We start from the raw sequence: 21038 nt of genomic DNA, 5'->3' as shown, positions 1-21038 counted from the left end.
TTCCATGCGAACTATTTCAGACTCTGTTCTATAAAAAGTACTTTTCGGAGTCGATGAGGGAAGTAATGGAATTGGAACTCATGCAGCCGAAGCAAGGGTCCATGACAGTGGCACAGTACACCAGCAAGTTTGAATAACTTTACAGATTTTCGAGGGTTTGCCAAGGTGCTCCCGAGTCCTATGAAGGTTGGAAGTGCATCAAGTACCAAGGAGGACTCAAGGATGACATCATGACCTCTGTGACTCCGTCGGAGATTAGAAGATTCTTGGAGTTAGTGAACAAAAAGTACATTTCTTGCATATAAACGTGTCAATTCATTATTCAAACTGTTTATACATTTTTTCAGGGTCTTATTCCAGCTCTAAAGGATGTTATGCCGGGGGTACGACACAGGTTTTATTCCATGCATATATGGCACAACTTCACGGAGCAGTGAAAAAGCAAAGAACTCAAGTGTGCAGTTTGGGTTTGTGCAAGAAGCACAACCCCCCAAGACTTTCAAGCAGCCATGGCCGCAGTTAGAAGACTAAACCCGTATGCTTGGAAGTATCTGAGTCGCATTCCACCAAAACAATGGTCAGGATCCCACTTCAATGAATGGCCAAAGGTGGATAATATCAGCAATAACAATAGTGATGTATTCAACTCAAAGTGTAAGAAGTTTAAGAGAAAGCCACTCATTACCCTCCTGAAAGAGATAAGGTGTTATGTTATGAGAATTTTGGCTAGAAATAAGAAGTTGCGAGGATACAATGGAAGGCTATGTCCAGTACAACAGAGTAGATTGGAGAAAAACAAGAAAGAGAGTAATAGCTGGAGGCCATTCTGTACAAGGGATGATGGTGGAAATATCTTTGAGGTTCAATGCTTGCCTATGAAAGTAAGTGTTGATCTCAAGAAGCATACTTGTACATGTAGACTATGGCAGCTCACTAACATACCCTGCAAGCATGCATGTGTAGCACTGTCACATCAAATAGGAGGGCTGAAGAAATTGCACACACATAGCTGCCAATTGGAGCTTATAATGCAACATACCAATTTTTAGTTCAACCGGTGCCTAGTCAAGAGTATTGGCAACAGCTAGACACTATACCAATTTTGCCTCCTCATTACAAACAGCCTATTAGAATTCCCAGTAAGAAGAGAGATACCACTAGGGATGCTCCTGAGGTTAACCCAGACCCATATAGGACAAAGAAGAAATATAGTCAAATAAAATGCAAATACTGTTTAAAGGTTTGTGAAATATTATTTGTCAATAATTGTTGGAGATATTTGTTTATAAATATTTGTCTTGTGCACTATTAGTTGTGAAATGTTGATTGAATAATTACTTAATTTGTTCTTGATTGGTACGGTTGTGATCAATTATTTGATCAGTTTGTAAATTCTCAACTATTATATAGGAAGGGCATAATTCTAGAAGTTGCAACGCTAAAAAGGAGGTCATAGCAGCAGCTGAAATAGCTACGGAAGCTACAATAAATGGTCAAAACTCTACTGTAGCAACAATTACACAAGTACCACTTGCTAATGTAGAGCAGGATGAGGATGATGAAAGATTGGCTGAGATATATTAGGAGAAAACCTTGGAGGCTATAGAGGCAGAGACAGCCTTGGATATTGCAGCTGCAGAAGCTGAGGCATCTCTTATTGCTGGAACCTAACCACAGGTAAAATCTAAATTTGTTAATTGCTCAAACGTATTGGAGTTATTAAGTTCACTTATATTTATGTCGAATTTAATTTATAGGCCACTACCATATTGAATCCATCTCCTAATATGCTGGTTAGACTGCAAGTACACCACCAACAAAGAGATTTACCAAGAGGCCTCCTCCATCAAAAGCCACCAACATTATGCCACCATCGAGCACTCAGATCCCTGTGCCTCGGGCTCCAACTTTGAACACTCCTCAGTAGCCATCAAATGCATCTGTCAGACCACCCACCCCATATACAATGCAAGGAGCTAGTGCAGGCACAACTTTCAGATTAACACAGTTTATGCCAACACCAATATCATACCTTACACCAAGATGGTTAGTTCCTAGATTCAGACCACCCAGAGCATCTACTACTGTGCAAGGCACAACCTATGGGTTATCCAGTGGGAGCAGCAATTCAACACCAAATTAAAATGATCATTAGCAATTATTATCTTATTTTCTTGAAATATGAGTTTATGTAATTTACCTGAATACTTTACTGATTAAGATCACTTATATTCAGCTATTTTTATTTTGGGTTATCATGTCATTTTTGTATACTACATACACTATTCAAGCTGTTATTGATGTAGCTTCTAAGAACCTTATGAATGCTTATGGTTTTTTTATTATTTGCTAAAACCTTATGAATGATTATGCAGATTTTTTAGCACATATTATATTCTGATATTGATGTTATTATGATTAACTAATTACTCAACTCATAAGGCTTAGTCAATGTTGGAAAAAATTAACAATTATTAAGAATAGTGGTAATATAAAAATGCAATAAATAGCAAATATTTCATTCCATTCAAACATGAACTACATTCTTTTTCACTAGTACAAAATGCTTAGACCCTGTACCGAAACTATTCTTATGCATAAACTTTGGACTCAAACTTTTTAATCACTTGTATACGACCATTCCAAACAAGAAAAGTGTAAACTACAGAAACAATCCTAAAGATATGAACACAAGTCATACTCTCATAGGTTTATTTCACCTTCAATCTTCTTCTCAATCTTCATGGCTATGTTAACATTCCTCTCCCTGTGGTCTACTGGAACATTCGTTAAATCCTGATTAGTAACACAACATTTATGCTCATTGAGTCTTCTAATCAAAGACCTTGTCAAACTTTGTCATCCCCCATAAATTTCATCAACTCAAATAAAATAATTACAATCTCAACTCTACAGAAGCTAAAAAATAAAAAAATTAGAGATGCAGAGGAACCCTATACTTGTCTAATTATAGTAAATAATGCTTCATACCTTCAAAAAAAGGAAAAACAAATGAACCATCTTCTAGGATTAGCAACCGTCGAAGATTCCAATAGGACAACATACTCACCACGGTGATATTTTTCATCCAGAATTTTTTTCTTCGTCATCTGTGAATGTGAAGCTCCTGAAAATCTACTTCCTTCGCTTGCAGTTCCTTGTCTTCTTAACATTGCTCAAATTCTGAGAATAAATTAATTTAGGGTTCTTCTTTATTGTGGAATAGCTCGGAACAATAGATACTTGTGTTCAGGTATGGTTTCACTCTACGAAGATTGGGTTCCAACGGAGAATTAGAGTTCATATTGTCCCTAAATATCATTAAATACACGTAGGCCTAGCAATACGTGCCATCGTAAAAAAAAAAAATTGTCCACGTAAGCCACTCTGTTAAGGCTACATCAGGTTTGGTCATTTTTGTACACGGGATTAAACTTTTGTGGGCATCTGAGTAGTTATGATCTTCTATGGTTACTTTTGTCAACGAAACAATCTTTTATAGTTATTTTTGGTGGCTTAGTCCTTTTTTTAACAAGAAATTCAATAGTAAAAAAATAAAATTTTTGTTGTAACAAATCTAGAGCCTACCTTTATTGCTAAGAGATTTAACATCTTGATTGTATTTAATTTTTGAAAATTTTGTAGGTATAAATTCTACAGCTGTCGAATTGTAATATTTACTTCAAAATCTTCCTTATTTCATCCACAAAATGAAAAGAGGCAGAGAGAAGAGGAAAAAAACTATTAACGTTACTTGGTTTATCCAACCAATACAAACCTAAAGGCATGCAATGCCACTCTTGAGATGATCTTAAAGTCGTGGCTATCAGACTACTCTCCCATGTCCACAGTAATACGGTAAAAATAAGAAGAGCAACAAAAGTGAGGGAGATATTTGCCCCTTTAAAGTGTATATTTTTGCTCATCACATGCAACTAGAGGTTTGATTTATTTTTTCTATTTTTTTTGTATTGGTCCTATTTCTGTTACATATTTCGGCTTTATTGTCCCTATTTTTTTATAGAAGCCATTTTAAATAGGTCAATGCTACTGTGATAAAAGAAATTTTTTTTAGTAGCTGAAGAGATGTGGAGAAGCAGGCCGCTGAACACATGTTATCTTGTTCCCGAAGGACGGCACGTCCTGACTGGAATCAGAAGCTGCAGACTGTGACGCATGAGGAAAAATTAATTAGGTAAGTATAATTTTGTGTTAATGATTATGATTGGGTTTTTTTATTTTGGGCCTAATAACATTTTTTCTTGTGTTCTAGTGTGAGCTATTTTGTTGTTTTATTGTGTTGTTGGGTATTTGGTCTTTAATTTTTATTCATTTGACATAGTATGAAATTATTTTTGTTGTGGTAGGTAGAAAAAAAGATTAGCTGTAGTACATTTGATAAGTTCATATTATTGAATAGATTATCTAATAAAAATAAAAATTGTCAAATTTTGGAATTTTAAATATTTTTTACAAATAAGAATTAATTTATTTTAGTTTTATAATAGGTAAATTAGTTAGAGCTTCATTTCACAACTCTATTTTTTCTTTAATCATTTAATAATGTGGTTAACTATTTTTTATCTATGTTTTTTTTTATTTTATTAATCATATTATTCTTGATTTTGTTGGTTTTTATTTTATTGTCGTTTAGAATATACAAAATAATGAAAACGTCTATCTCTTGTGTTTACATACTTTTATTTTATGTTGTGGTGTTATATCTTGGAGTACGATAGGTAAACGAGACAGAAACAAGTAACAAAAGTTCATATTGTAAGACAAAGTGAATTAATAAAATATATTAATATAGGTTTAAGACTTAAGATTATGTGTATTTGATTTTTTTCCAAAAAATTAGTTTTTAAATTTAAAATTCGTGAATATTAATTGAAAATTGATATAAAATTTAGTATGAGTTAAATTATTTGAAAATAAGAACTATAAAAAAAATAAATTTGATATTATTATTATTTTTTTATTTTTTTTATTTTTCACAGTATTCCCAATCCGGCAGATCAAGGATTAATCCGCCACGATACTAAGCTCCATTTAAGCATTTGTCGCTGGCCAATGAGTTGCTGCATGCACAAGGTGGGATTCGAATCCTCGACATTTGTTTAAGCATCTAGAGAACTAACTATTAGACTAACCCAATTTGATTTTATTTTTATTATTGTTATTATTGTTGTTGTTCATATTTTTGATGGGCTATTGATGTTTTCCAACTGAAATTTATTATCATGATAAGTTTCACAAAATTTGAAGCCACAACCAAAAAATCAACCCGATTCTACTTAACAAAAAATGTATCTCTGAAACGAAAAAAATCGAATTGATTAATGCTCACATTAACAATGTGTAAATCACCATTACCATGACACTTTCCACCAAATATTATCGTCTAACACCAACACTTTCATCTAACACTAATTCAAACCCAAATATTGTTGTCTGCTTGTGATTATTTGAACCAGAAAATATCACCAACGGTCTCCGATATTTATTTTTCTTGTAGGTCGAATAAAAAACAAGAACGTCCCCAAAGTATTAATAATCAACCTTACTGCCACCGTCAGCCCAAAACATATTCGCTAGCATATTATCCTTAGCAATATTATACCTTGCCATGGATATCGGATCCGCCCCCGCTTTTTCCTCCAAATATACCACAACCGCATTAAAATCTCCATCTATAATTTTTACACACTTAGCCTTGTGAATATAATTGCATTTATCCTTCTTAGTGAAACCCATTAGAGAATAGCCACCGGCCTGTTCAATCATATACCCCAAAATCTTAAATATCGGAATACCATGAGTCTGCATACCAAATATTTGTGCTTTAGCAGAACAACTTATTTCTCTAAAATTTGTCATCATATGGACTCTATATACTGGAGTTAAATAATGGTTATGATCTAATACTATTTTTCTCACCCTCCATATGCCACTGACCACATCAAGGTAGACTGACAGTTTTGCCTTACAATTTGTGCGCGTTTTCGGTCTGTGACCTCTCTGTCTATCTAGCCTATCATAGTGATGATGTTGTCTCAGACCCACTCTATTAAAAAAAAACTTTCCTATGAATAACTCTTCCACTTTCATCTTTGCACGAATCACCCTTACAAATACCAAAACCAAAACTTTTGTCAAACCTCCTGTAAAATTCATATTTTGCTTTATCGCTTTGGAATGCCTTTCTCATTATAGCTTCCTTACTCAATTGCAATACATCTCTATAGTCACTGGCTTCTTCATCCAACAATTCATCTCTAGTCTCAGCCTCTGTATGGTCATTACTTAGCCTTTCTTCACTAAAATCCAAGCCCATCGTACCATGACTTCAAGCTCCTACTCTAACAGTTCTGTTACACTCTATCTATAATCATATACACAATTAACTTTTAAATATTATGAAAATTTTCAATAAATTTATCAATTCAATTAATTCAACCAGGAGTACCCTCGAATGATAATTACAGCAACATAAATAAAAAAAATTAGTAATCACTAAAACAACAACAAAAATTCTCGTAGCCACTGTAATTGATTAGTTCCAAATATAATATCTAAACCGTAAACCAACTCTACTTATTAATTTTGTAATATTTGATGAAAAACATCCCATTATACTCACTTATTTACACTTTTGCAATATTAATCAAAATCAATACATGATATACTTACATCTCCAGAAATAAAATACAATTACCTAAATATAATTTCATTTCGACATATGAATAAAGTACGCTACACTTGTACCACTCACCAACTTATGCTAAAAAATTTTAAAGTCAAACATGCACCATCAAAAAGAACCTTTTATTATTTCTAAAAAATTATTTTCACCCATTTTCAAGTAAAGAAAACTTCTCACATAAAAAACTATATGCATTATCAACAAATCACTAATAACAAATCACTTACAAATAAAGAAAATGTGGCATCAATTTCATTTTCTTATTTTTTATCGCATCCTCTTTTGTAAACAAAAATCCTCTGACTCTAATTTTAACTTTTTTTCACTCTCACAACTCAAACACACCTTTGCATAAACATACATCCAAGCATAATCTTCAATGTACTAAATACATGAGTTTTGTTAAAAAAGCTTACCTGCAAAATTATTCTGACACTAATCAGTCCTACTCCCATTGCTTTTCTTTTATCAGCTTTTGATTTGTCAAGCCTTTCAGCGTCTCCTGCCGTTAACCTTTACATTTATACACTGACAGAGAGACAAAAACATACACCCTTCTCTTTAAACCCTAACTCTTTCAACCCTTCTTTTCACATAGTTATTATTATTATTATTATTATTATTATTATTATTAAACGGAGTTTAAGCCAAGAGAGAGAAGAGTTAAAATATTATAGTTTTATGGGGTACAGACATTCCATTTTGGTCATCAATAAAGAGAGACCCTAAATCAACAAGTGGTGTCTAAGAATCAAGAATTTGTGCTAGTTTAAGCTATCCTTGTCTAACCCATTTTTGTTTATCCCAATCCATCTATGTGGCAAAAAAGTCCAACTGTAAAAAATGTTACTGATCAGAAATAAAAAAGTCAAAAAATATAATCATAATTATTAATACAAAATTATACTTAACTGATTAATTTTTTTTTTATGGGTTACAGTCCGTAGTTTCTACTTCCAGTCAGGACGTGTCGTCCTTCAGAAAGAACAATATTTTTTTATCACTGTAGCACTGTCCTTTTAAATAAGCTGATGAGAATAAAGAAAAATCAATAAACAACTTGAATATGGAGACATCTATCTCATTTTCTTATGAAAGCTCTAATTATTATGACCACTTTTATTTAGTGCTTTTGTTGATCTATAAACACGTTGTTGTCACCTTTTGACTTATTATTACTTTCTTGTGGGTAAAAAATCATCAATATTCATTTATTAATTTGACTACTAATATTTGACTAACATTTATAATAAATTTTAGAATATATATTCAAATAGGTCTCTAGAAAATTTTGAGTTAGATTTTTTGTTTCTAAAAACTTTTATTACATCGAAGTTCTTAAATTTTACAAAAGTAAAACTTATAAATCTCACCTTAATCAAATTTATTATTTTTATTTGGATAAATAAATCTTTAAAAGTGTAATAGAATGACCTATATATCTTATTTTTATAAAGTTTAAAAACTTCTGTATAATAATCTTTTTAAAAATAAAAACGTCTAATAAAAAATTTTTTAGACATCGATTTGGATATATATTCTAAATTTTTTAATAATATAATTAAATTAAATTTATATTTATAATTAATTTTATAAATAATATAATTATACTAAATTTATATTTACTGGTGTATCAATAGAATTTTGGATTCACTTTTGATTTATTAAATATATAAAAAATAATAAAAATAGAATTAGTTGAAATAGTGAGTTGTCTACAACTTAATAAAAAAAATTTGGATTCAAGTTATTGCTATAATAAAAAAATATATTTTAGGTTATATATATGAAGAGTATTTTAGAAAAAAGTTAAACATTAATTTTTGTTATATTTTCATTATATTTAGTATAGATAATTGAAATATAAATAAAAATACAAAAGTATATTGATAATTAATTAATAATTTATTTTTGGTATTTAAAAAAATAATTATTTTATTATAATATATAAAATTTATACTCTGACAGTCTAATCCTAAAAGATTATGATATGATTGGTGTGATCTTTTTTGTTTTATGCTACTTTAGTCGAATTTTTGTAAATTCTAAAGAGATGATTGGAAGTTTTGGTTTACTTTTTTAATATTTAAATAAAAAAAGTTAAGTATATATCTTATTTTTTTAAAAATATAAAAAAATTAAATTTATTATTTAAAAATTATAATATAATTAAAAAAAAGTTAGAATTTCTACTATTTTTAATTTTAGATATTACTTATAAATCTCTTCACTTGAGACTATCACATGAAAATTTATATAAAAATGGGTTCGATTGCATGTTCAAGAGAATATGAGTGTGATTAGAAATACCTAAAAATTAAACTATTTCAAATAATTTTATCTTTTAAATATTTTTGAAAAGTAATCATGTATTAATTAATCTATGTTGGATAGTTTAGTTGAAAGTTGTTTTAGGATACTTTAGTTGAAAGTTGAAAGTTGTTTTAGAATATAATTAGAAATACTTTTTTTTATATTTGAGGTATATTTAATAAAAAGATGTTCTTCCATATATTATATTTTAAATAAAGCTCATATTTTTTATTTATGTGAATATTAAATAAAATATATAACAAAAAAACTCAAAAAATAATTGAATCAATTAAAAAAAAAGCGTAATATGAAATAAATTAATGTCTTAATTTGTATGAAAAAATATACGTATATATTTTTTTGTAAACAACAAAACTTCCGTTTATATCTCCAAATATTGATCATTGTTCACTACAAGAAAAATGCTAAAAATTATCGATTTTAACGGCGGATTTTTCATCAGAAATATTCTAACAGTATAATATTCGCTGGTAACCAATTACTGTGGGATTTTTCAATTTGACGGTAACTACCGGTGAATTCTGCGACGTATTGGCTAAAAACTATTTAATTACAGGCAGAAAATTTTTGCCGATAATTTTGGTGCTCCACTATTTTCTTCTTGTCTAACTACCATCAAATTTTTTTTCTGATAAATTCGACGATAAATTTGTAATTTTTAAAATTTTTTAACACAATTAGTGGCCTGATACGAATTTGTATCAAAGAATAGAGAATTTGATAGAAATTTAGAGAAAATAGAATAGAAATTCCTAGGATTAGGGTTAAAGAGAGAACGTAGAGTTTTCAATTAAATCATGGATATCTCACATTATTGCATCGTACTCCTATTTATATTATAATTCTCTAATTAGGCTATAGGCCCAATACTAATCCTATCATGGTCAAATTCTTTTTTTATTTAAATTTATTTTTTGCATAATTAGTAGTCAAATTCTAAATATAGAATTCAAATATGGTAAACTAAATATCAAGTGTACAAATAAAATAAAAAGTCAAATAAATAAAATACAATGAAACAGCCTAGAACAAAACTCTAGTCACTACAGATCTTGATAGTTATTGACATCGTCATCCTCCTGGTCCTGCTGAGGCAGCAGACTAAGCGGTGATGTCAGTACACCTCCAGCAGTGTCGCTGCCTCTAGAGCGCATCTAATCTTATTACACTGTCATTTGTTGCTCCATTCGCTGAAGTTGCTCTAGCTCCTGCCTCCACTCTAGCTTGAGGGAATCTGTGTCTGACATGCGTGTGAGGATCTCCTAACACCTCTCCTCAAACTGCTGCAGCTGTTGAGCCTGTTGGTGAAGACTCTAGGTGAGCTCCAGCACCTGCTTCCTCAAATTGACACCGTCCTCAGGATCGACGGGCCAGCTGGTGGCAGAGGTGGATGAAGGTTTCAATGTGGAGGTGCGGAGGTTATCGACAAAGAATGATCCAAGTCCATAGATGCGATTCTTGTATGGCTCAAATGCAGTCTCGTGTCAAACTATGTTAGGATCGATGACTAATGCAGCGAAGTTGTTGCCATCGTCTTCAGTATGCTGAGATTGCTAGGTTGCAGCCTCCAATCTCTGCATGTAAGACTTCTATGTAACACATGCTACGATTAGGACTACAGTTAATTAAAAACTTTATATCACATGATGTTTTCTTACATAATGATCCGTAGACAGCTAATAAGCAAATCTCTCCTTGTTCTTTCATTCAAGGTGTGAGTATACTTGAAGGTCTCTGCCATCGTAGCATCACGATCTAAAGACTTAGACTACAAATGTTGAAACAATATGTTAAAATCAAGTAATAATGACATTATATTTCAAAGACAAAACGAACTCAATAACAAAATGAAACAAATTACATCCCAGCCTGGCCTTTGTCTTCATAAAAGTCGTTGACCCACCTGTATACTTCAACATCCTGGCTGATGCCTTGTTAGTTCTATTTGTTAGAAGGCGACGTCTGAACCATTCACCGATCCCCAATGGATGTGCAGTTGCTTCTTAATGTCCAGAGAGAGCCAAATAGTAAGGTGGTTGCGCCTTTCATATATGTCCTCCATCATCTGCTGAAGTTGTGTAGCCATTCGATGGTTGAAGATCGTCCTGATCATGAGTCTTATCTCATATAAACTTCTCTTGTTCAAAGAAGCATTTAGCACTAGTTAATCAAAGTATACTGCATTAAACAAAATAGAGATATAGACTAGCTAAGGTTTGAATATGTTGAGTTCTCACCGCCCAGTTCTAAAACCATCACTCTCTGATCTCAGTATGAATATTCTTGTAGCTTGGTCATGGGTGGTCGTACATCAACTTAATGACATTGTTACACTTCTGTGTACATGCATTGTTATTTGGTGCAAACCTATCAATGAAAAACTTAAGATTGGTAGTTTAAGTGAAATTTGAACTTCAATTATATTTAGAATTTTTAAAAATTTCGGTAGAGTTTCATCGATAATTGGAAGGCACCTAAAACTCTGTCCATCAACAATTCACTTAAACAATTTACAAACAAACTATTATGGCAACATACAACACAAAATTAGTAGCAATATCCATAAACAATCAAGAATTCGCAAACATTTTCAGTAGTTCAAACCTACTAACCTAAATCAAACCTATCTAAAACGAGAAAATTGAATCTAGCTAAAGTAAACTAACTATATTGAGTTTAAAAGTCATTAAAATAGTATTCACACCATTAAACCATCAGGCCAAAATGTCATCTGTACGATGGGTGGTGGTAGAGGGAAATCTGGCTGCCATCCATGAGACGAATCTGACACTGTGGTCTCTGTCATTGGAGGTGTCATCATCATCAAAGTGGTAGGCTACTGAGTGGATGGAGGTGGTGGAAGAGTCCACTCTAGTGAAGCAATAGGACGACTTCTTGGTGGTGGGGTGGCATAGTAGAAGGAAGCGCGGAGTTGGAGTTAGGGACCATGATGAACGGCTAATCCTGTGCCCTTATTGTGTATGACATCCCAGAGATACTCGGATTAGAGGGTGACAACCCAGAAGTACTAGGAGTACCAGTAGACCCTCTATCCCGACCATAAGGCCGATTCGATAACCCAACACGAGGCAGCCGCTACGGTGAGCCACAAGGCAGTAGCAACAGCAACTTACAAGGCAACAACAATGACGATGGACCGCTGGCAACAACGACAATATTTAAAAAGAGAGGAGAGGGAGAATCAAGGTGATAAAGAAGGAGAGAAGAGAGGGTGAGATTGCAGAAGTGAGAGGGAAGGGTTCCTAAATTCGAATTTCATTCAATTTTTACCAGCAGATATATCTGACTATAAGGTATCGTTCGATGTCCAAAACGACCCGTTTCACTAACTCAAATTACCCCTCGAAAATTTCCGACAATAAAATTGGCGCTTATAAAGTGAATTTCGTGCCTCTCATCGGAATCAGGGACAGATTATAGAATCCGACGATAATTTTTTTGAGAGCGAATTGTCACTCGTAACTGTAAAAAAAAATCGCCGCTAAGTTTGCCAGTAAATTCAACAGTATTCATCATTTTTCTTGTAGTGGCTCATCGATAGACTCTATCTTTGATCCTGTATCAAATAAAATTTAAATATTATTTATATTAAAATTTTTATCCAACTACAAAAGAAAATATGAAAAAATACAATTAACAACAAAGAGATACCAATTGATTAAACCAGTATCGAATGATCTCAATTTATTAAAGACTTTTCTATACACAACATTAATCGTGCAATTCTTAGACATCCCTCATTATTCTGAATTAAAGACTTTATTCTTTGCTTGCTCTTAACTCTTGAAAGTACAGACCAGCATTTTTCAATGTGTGTCATTGAGCCTTTTTTATTGTCATACTAAAAGACACTATCAATGGAAATTGTCTTCTCTGGAACTTGATTAGAATGTTGTCATTATTTGGAACTATATTCACTCTGGGGATTGATGCGATTCCTCATATTTTGGTTCTTGTTAGAATTTTGCATTTAACTAAGTGATTTCCAAGTTTGCTAACCTGTAGTCCTGTACTATTGCATAGGCTATTTGACTGGTCTATGTTCGTAAGTAGCATTACTGGAACATCAATTTTAAGTGTGAGCTTATGAGGTAGAAGATCAGAACAATTAAGAACATTTAGTACTTTGGGACAAAAAATTCCAAGTGATTTTCCATATTACCTTATTCAATACAAAGTTGTCTGAATTAAGATACACCTTTTCAATACCAGGAACAATTTATAGTAGTTGACTATTCATGTCAACAACATCTAAATTCGATGCTAGTATTGTTCGATCATTACAACAATTCCTTGACAAATAGCTATGCACTAAACCCGGAAAAACAAAGTCGATTAACTCATCAAATGCCTGTTCATAATATGGAATTATCATATCCATAGGACTCTCAATTTCTAACTTTCCATCTAAGCTATCTCTTAGTAGGTCATTGATGAATCCATATTTGATGATATATTTTGGTTTGATTTGAGTGGATTTCATCACATAAACCCACATTTATTCACGTAAATAGCATGCTTTTGTATTTTTTCTCTAAATTGTGCCTAATTGTGAACACATGCTATTTTGAGCTTAAATTAGTGAATTTTAATCCCACTTTTATGCCATTCGATGCCATGACATATTTGTTGAGTGATTTTAGGTCCTAGAGGCAAGTTTGGCAAGGCAAAAGTGGAAGGAAGCATGTACAAAGGGAGAAAGCATGAGGAAAACAAAGGAGAAGCACACACTGGAGTGTGCGTGTGCACAACCACCTATGCGTACGCACAAGAGCCACATAACCATGTGTGCGTACGCACAAGAGGAAAATCAGCATGCGTGCGTGCGCACAGGTCCCAATGCGTGACTAATTTAATGAAAATCGCTGGGGGCAATTTCTGGGCCTCCAGAGTCCAATTTTTGGACCTTCTGAAGCTGATTCTTCCTATATTAGACAAGGCCTCACTCCATTTGAAAGGGGGGGGGGAGGGAGATATTAGGGTTAGTTTAGCATTATGTAGGTTATTTTCTAGAGAGAGAAGCTCCCCCCTCTCTCTAGAATTAGGGTTATTAGTTTACTTTTCTTGTAATTTTCCTTTTTAATTCTTGTTTTCATCTAGTCTCTTCTACCTTTCCTTGCTTTATTGTCTTAATTTTCCTTGTTTATCTTGTTAATTTCTCATTTCAGTTGCCTTTTATGTTTATGAACACTCTTGTCACTTTAATTTACATTTAATGCAATTTTATGTTTCATGTCATTTATTGCTTTGTTGAGTTGCTATCTTTATTTTCCTTGCTTGGTAGTTGTAGCATTTATTATTTTTTGTCATTTTATCATGCTTTATTTTCATATCCACCAAGTGTTTGACAAAATACTTGGTTGGGTTTTAGCCTAGTTTTCTATACTCTTGGGTGGAAACTTGTGTGGTTTGGGTGAACTTGAGTGGTGGATGTCCATTCCACATTGTGTGAGGGTTGTTAATTAATTTGGTTTCCCTTGACGCTAATCTTTCACTAAGCTAATTAGTGAGTTGATTAGGACTTAGGGATTGAGATTAATTATGCCTAGTTGACTTATCATCGATGTAGGGTTGACTAATTGGGATTAATTCACACACAATTACTATGTTTGTGGTCAACAACTAGGATATGAATCCTTAACTACCCACTTCTTGCCAAGAGCCCTTTTTAGCTTTCAATTTCCATTTTAATTGCCTTCACTCGCCTTTATTTAATTCCTTGCATGTTAAGTTACCTTCTTGCATTCTAATTTCTTGCCAATTGCTATCGTCAAACCCCCTTACTTCTCTCATAGCCAATAAATGTACACTTAATTGCAACTCCTAGGGAGAACGACCCGAGGTTGAATTACTCTCGATCAAGGTTTATAATTGATTTGAATTTAACATTTGATTGATGTTCAATTATTGGGTTTGGACTATACTTGCAACGGACAAATTCTACTTTTAGTGTGAAAATCCAAACCTGTGCTCTTAGGCATCGTCAAATTTCAAATTTTTGGCGCCGTTGCCGGGGACTTCACTTTAAGTGCAATGAGTGCCATGATTTTGGTTGTGTAAATAGGTGAATAGTGTGAATAGTTGATTTTTGGTTTGCTACTTGGCATTAATTATAGATACTACTTTCCCTCTTTAGTTAGTTTTGGTAGTTATAGAGTGTTACGTTAGTTCTTGCTTACTTGCCTACTTTTGTTTTACCTTTCATAATTGCATGCTTTCATTGCCTCCTCAATTGAATGACACGGTCGCTTCCGGACCTGAGCTTGGTCACTTTTGACCCAGAAATTGAAAGAACTTTAACTAATATAAGGCAAGTTTGGCGCCGGCTAGCTTTTGTGAATAGTGAAGCAGGCTCCCTTGAGGATCATTCCCATTCACTATCACCACCTATCCGTGACCATCATTCTCCAATCAACAAGGAGACTCTATATTCATCTGTGGGGAGTACTGAACTGCCTTTGAGTGACTCAGGTGACACCGTCATGGCGAACCCACCTCGAAGGATTACCTTGAAGGAAGCTGGAGCTCCTGATCTTGCCTTGCAACAACTTCAGATTCTATATCCGGCCTTGGATCCGAATTTTAAACTTAAGTCTGGCACAATCAACTTGCTCCCCAAGTCTAATAGATTGCTTGGGGAAGATCCTCTGAAATACCTTATGGATTTCCAAGTTGCATGTGCAACTGCGAGAAGACATAGAGTGGATGAAGCCGCGGTGTTGGTCTTCGCTTTCTCTTTCTCTTTGGAAGGAAAAGCGAAGGAATGGTTTTATACTCAGTCGGGGGAAGTTAGATCCAATTGGGACTTGTTGAGGAATGAATTCTTGAAAAAGTTCTACCCTCCCCAAAAAACAGACAAGCTGAGAAGAGAGATTTCTTGCATTGTGCAACGGGATAGGGAGACTTTGTATGAATATTGGGAGAGATTTAAGAAGTTACTGGAAGCTTGCCCTCACCACCGGATAGATGAGTTGGTTTTGATCAGTTATTTCTGTCAAGGAATGCACCACCAAGATAAGCTTCTCTTGGATGCCACAAGTGGGGGATCATTGACCAAAAACAAGACCGCAGTGGAAGCATGGGAAGTTATATCGGACCTAGCGGATTCTACTCAACACTCTAGGGCTAGAAGTCCACAACCAAAAGCTGTGAGCGAGGTTTCTCCCTCCAGAGATGCTATTTTGACTAAGACCCTTGGTGAAATGACAATTTGTTAAGGCAAATCACCCAAGGACAACAAATCCCTTAAGCTTTGATAAATGCCCCACCTTAACCTCCTAGGACCGAAGGACCAGCAAGGATATGTGGTGTTTGTTCTTGTACTACTCACTACACTGATGAGTGCCCTCAAATTCAAGAGAACACTACATTGGCGGTTGCTAACTCCTACCCACAAAGACCTAATTATACCCAAGGACCCTACCCACATGGAGGTAATCAAGGCCAAGGGTGGAGGGATAACTCAAACCAAAGGAGGAACCAAGCTTTCCAAGCTCAACCCAACCAAAATGCTCAAGTCTACTACCATCAACACCCCCAAGGCCAACCACAATACCAACAACCATATCAACAACCCCCACAACCTCCATCTCAAGTGAAGTATCAACATCTAAACAGTAGATCCAATCCTACTCAAGTTAACCAAGCTTTTTCCTCCAATCAATCCCACATGAATGACACAATCCATACCTTCATGCAAGAACAAAGAGAGTTTCATAAGAAATAAGATGCTTACATGGTTACAATAGCCGAAGCCCTTACCCGTTTGACTTTCCCTCCTCAAACCACACAAAGCACCCAACAAGCTTCAACCTCGAGTAGTTTACCCTCCCAACCTCAACCCAATCCTAAAGGAAGCATAAATGTCATTATTCTTAGGAGTGGTACTAAGTTGGATAAGAATGTGGCTATACCTTCAAAGTTGAATGAGGAGACAAACAATGAGGAGGTGAAAGATGAAATAGAGGTGATGAGGAGTGGAGATGAAGATATTAATAAAGATGAAAAAGAACCACCAAAGGTCAAGGAGCCAAAGAGAAAGACCTTGCTTGAAGAGCCCTTTCCCATTCCATTCCCAACTATAGCTAAGAAAGCAAAGAAGCAAGAAGATCTTGACCCTACTGTGGTGAAAGTTTTTAAGAAAGTTGAAGTTACCGTCCCTCTCTTTCAAGCTATTCAACAAGTGCCAAAATATGCCAAGTTCCTCAAGAATATTTGTACTCACAAAGACAAGCTTGGCAACTTCAACAAAAAGTCGGTAGATAACTCTATCTCTTCTTTACTTCCTAAAAAATGTAATGATCCCGACCCATGTTTGGTCGCTTGTTTGATTGGTGGGACTAAGTTCATGGACTGTATGTGTGATTTGGGGGTGTGTGTGAACATCATGCCACTTCCCATCTGTGAGAGATTGAACTTAGCACCTCTTAAGAGATCCGGGGCGAGATTTGTGTTAGCCGACAAGAGTATTGTGTCAGTTGTGGGGATTGCAGAGAATGTCATAGTCAATATTCAAGGATTACTCTTTCCAGCTGATTTTCACATCTTAGAGACCCCTCCTATTGACTCAACCAAGCCATCATCAATACTCCTTGGACGACCATTGTTGAAGACGGCCCGTTTCAAGTTAGATGCACACTCGGGAGTCTACTCTTTTGAGTCGGATGGCAAATTAGTCAAGTTCACTTTGGAGGAGTCTGACAAGCCCATTCGTGGAGCTTACTCTATTTTTGGATGCGACATAGTTGAAGACAAAGTAAGTGAAGATGGCAAGGAGCAAGGAAAAGAGGATAGTGCAAAAGAGTCAAATTCAAAGGATCATGCTCAACCAAAGCAAGCAAAGGAGTTGGAGATTTTCCTCCTTGGGGAACTTCCTAAATGACCAATAAAGCCATGCAAGTCCAACTTAGGACTCTAAACCAAAGTGCTTAGTGGGAGACACCCCACCATGGTGACATTTTCCTAGCTCTATCTCTTGTTTATAGCTTTTTTTGAACTATTTGTTTCCTTGTGATATAATGCTTAGCTTAGGTTTGTTTCATGATTTTGAGTTATGTAAGTTGAATTACCTGTGGACTATGTTTTTGTGCTTGTTCGAATGATTTGAGGATGGTATGTTAGTGTGCTAAGGTTGGGAACCTTAGTTTTGAAGAAAAAAGAAAATTCTGAAACAGGGCATCTGTGCTTACGCACCAAGCTGTGCGTGCGCACAACTCTGCGTTTTTAGCCATCTGTGCGGCCGCACAAGCCTGAGCGTTTGCACGCAACTTAACATGCCCATTGGTCGCAGTGCCAGCATAGCCTGTGCGTGCGCGCTACCTCCTTTTTTCCGATCTGTGCGTGTGCACACTGCGTGCGTACGCACGAGTCCTTTTTTGCGCTTCATCTGTGCGGACGCACAGACGTGTGCGTCCGCACACCTTTTGTTAGACCCTCTGGTGGGAGCAAGGGAATGACCTGTGCGTGGGAACAACCTTTCCCATTCTCACCCTCTGTGCGTGCGCACGGACCTTTGTGCGCACGTACACCTACTTTTGTCCACATAAAAAAATGTTCCTCTGTATGAGCGCACACTCTTGTGTGCCCGCACATTATTTTGCAACCTCTCTGGTCGCAGCATTCGCACGTTGTGTGCGTTCGCACTCTCTCTAAGTTTTTGCTTCTGTGCGTCCTCATAGGCCCCTGTGCGTCCGCACAGGTCGCGAATTAGCGTTAATAGGGCGAGCTGCCCTGTTGAGAGGCAGCCTTCTCTTCTTTTCCTCTCTTCTTCTTGGCTGCCATCTTCCTCTCTTCTCCGCCCAGTCTCACCGGTCAGCCCGCCGCTGGCCGCTGCCGCCGGCTACCACCTCATATCTACCTTTCTCTTACATATCTTCTCTTTTCCCTCTTCTTTCCCTCTCTTCTCTTTTCTCTTTTTACCACCGGTGAGTCTTCTCTCCTCCAGTGTTCTTTCCGGTGAACCCAACTGCCGTGAATTCGCAGTGACTATAAGAAGTGCCATTGTTTTTCCCTAATTCTTCAACCTCTATATCTAAGGTTTTTTGCCTTTTCTTTCTTTTTATATTTATATTCTTGCATTTATTTCCATTTTTTTGTTTACTTAGATTAAATTTGTTGCTTTCTTAATTGTTTTTGTGTATTGCAAAGTGTTGTCGCTTGATTATTGGGTTGATTTTGATCAATTTTGAGCTTAATTGTGAAGAACTTGCACATTGCATACCACATGTTTGATATAATGCCTCATTGAACATTTTACTTGATTCATATGACTTGGCCATCATATGCTTTCAATTTATCTTTGGTTAGGCATATTGTATGAATTGTGCAAATTCGTTTATGAATTTTGATGTTGATCACATTGCTTTGCCAATGCATTTCATCGTTGGCATACTTTGAGTTCAACCACCCATATTTTCCAAGATTTGTGTACTTTGTTAATGGGTGGTGCACGAAATTGCAATAACACTTTTGCAATCCCGCACAACTAACCAGCAAGTGCACTGGGTCGTCCAAGTAATACCTTGCGTGAGCAAGGGTCGATCCCACGGAGATTGTCGGCTTGAAGCAAGCTATGGTTATCTTGTAAATCTTAGTCAGGATATCAGAAATTATCAGGATTGATTGTAAGAAGTAAAAGAACATGAAATGGTTACTTGTATTGCAGTAATGGAGAATAGGTTGAGGTTTGGAGATGCTCCATCTTCTGAATCTCTGCTTTCCTACTGTCTTCTTCATCAAACACGCAAGTCTCCTTCCATGGCAAGCTCATGTAGGGTTTCACCGTTGTCAATGGCTACCTCCCATCCTCGCAGTGAAAGCTAATGCACGCACTCTGTCACAGTACTGCCAATCACCGGTTTGGTTCCCTCCCCTACCGGAATAGAATCCCTCTTTTGCGTCTGTCACTAATGCCCAGTAGGTTACAGGTTTGAAGCACGTCACAGTCATTCAATCATTGAATCCTACTCAGAATACCACAGACAAGGTTTAGACCTTCCGGATTCTCTTGAATGCTGCCATCAGGTCCTGCCTATACCACGAAGATTCCGATTAAAGAACCCAAGAGATAACTACTCAATCTAAGATAGAACAGAGGTGGTTGTCAGGCACGTGTTCATAGTTGAGAATGATGATGATTGTCACGGATCATCACATTCATCCGGATTAAGAACAAGTGTTATCTTAGAATGGAAGCAAGCATGATTGAATAAGAAACAGTAGTAATTGCATTAATCCATCAAGACACAGCAGAGCTCCTCACCCCCAACCATGGGGTTTAGAGGCTCATACTGTGGAAAGAAACGTGTACAAAATGTTATGAGGTCCTAAGGTGCGGATACAATGTCAAAAGATCCTATAAGTAGTAAACTAGTGTCCTAAGGTTTACAGAAATGAGTAAATGACAGAAAAATCCACTTCCGGGCCCACTTGGTGTGTGCTTGGGCTGAGCAATGAAGAAATTTCGTGTAGAGACCTTTTCTGGAGTTAAACGCCAGCTTTCATGCCAGTTTGGGCGTTTAACTCCAAATTTTATGCCAGTTCCGGCGTTTAACGCTGGAATTTCTGTAGGTGACTTTGAGCGCCGGTTTGGGCCATCAAATCTTGGGCAAAGTATGGACTATTATATATTGCTGGAAAGCCCAGGATGTCTACTTTCCAATGCCGTTGAGAGCGCGCCAATTGGGCTTCTGTAGCTCCAGAAAATCCACTTCGAGTGCAGGGAGGTCAGAATCCAACAGCATCTGCAGTCCTTTTCAGTCTCTGGATCAGATTTTTGCTCAGGACCCTCAATTTCAGTCAGAAAATACCTGAAATCACAGAAAAACACACAAACTCATAGTAAAGTCCAGAAAAATGAATTTTAATTAAAAACTAATAGAAATATACTAAAAACTAACTAAAAGATACTGAAAACATACTAAAAACAATGCCAAAAAGCATACAAATTATCCGCTCATCACAACACCAAACTTAAATT

At 35.6% G+C, this 21038-nt stretch overlaps 1 protein-coding gene and 1 non-coding gene across 2 annotated transcripts; one reads left to right on the top strand and one right to left on the bottom strand.

The window, feature by feature from the left end:
• Positions 1 to 15918: 15918 nt before the first annotated feature.
• LOC130972447 (small nucleolar RNA R71) lies at positions 15919 to 16025 on the bottom strand. The gene has a single exon (XR_009083614.1). It is a non-coding gene; the product is annotated as a small nucleolar RNA R71 (small nucleolar RNA).
• A 771-nt stretch (positions 16026 to 16796) lies between these two features.
• On the top strand, positions 16797 to 17942 carry LOC130966825 (uncharacterized). The gene has a single exon (XM_057891649.1). It carries the CDS (start codon positions 16797 to 16799, stop codon positions 17940 to 17942), a length of 1146 nt encoding a protein of 381 aa, XP_057747632.1.
• Positions 17943 to 21038: the final 3096 nt, after the last annotated feature.

Source organism: Arachis stenosperma, chromosome 3 (assembly GCF_014773155.1).
Source record: "Arachis stenosperma cultivar V10309 chromosome 3, arast.V10309.gnm1.PFL2, whole genome shotgun sequence".
Classification (NCBI taxonomy): Eukaryota; Viridiplantae; Streptophyta; class Magnoliopsida; order Fabales; family Fabaceae; genus Arachis; species Arachis stenosperma.
Note: the sequence above shows the minus strand (reverse complement) of the source record. Positions and strands in the feature narration are given on the sequence as shown.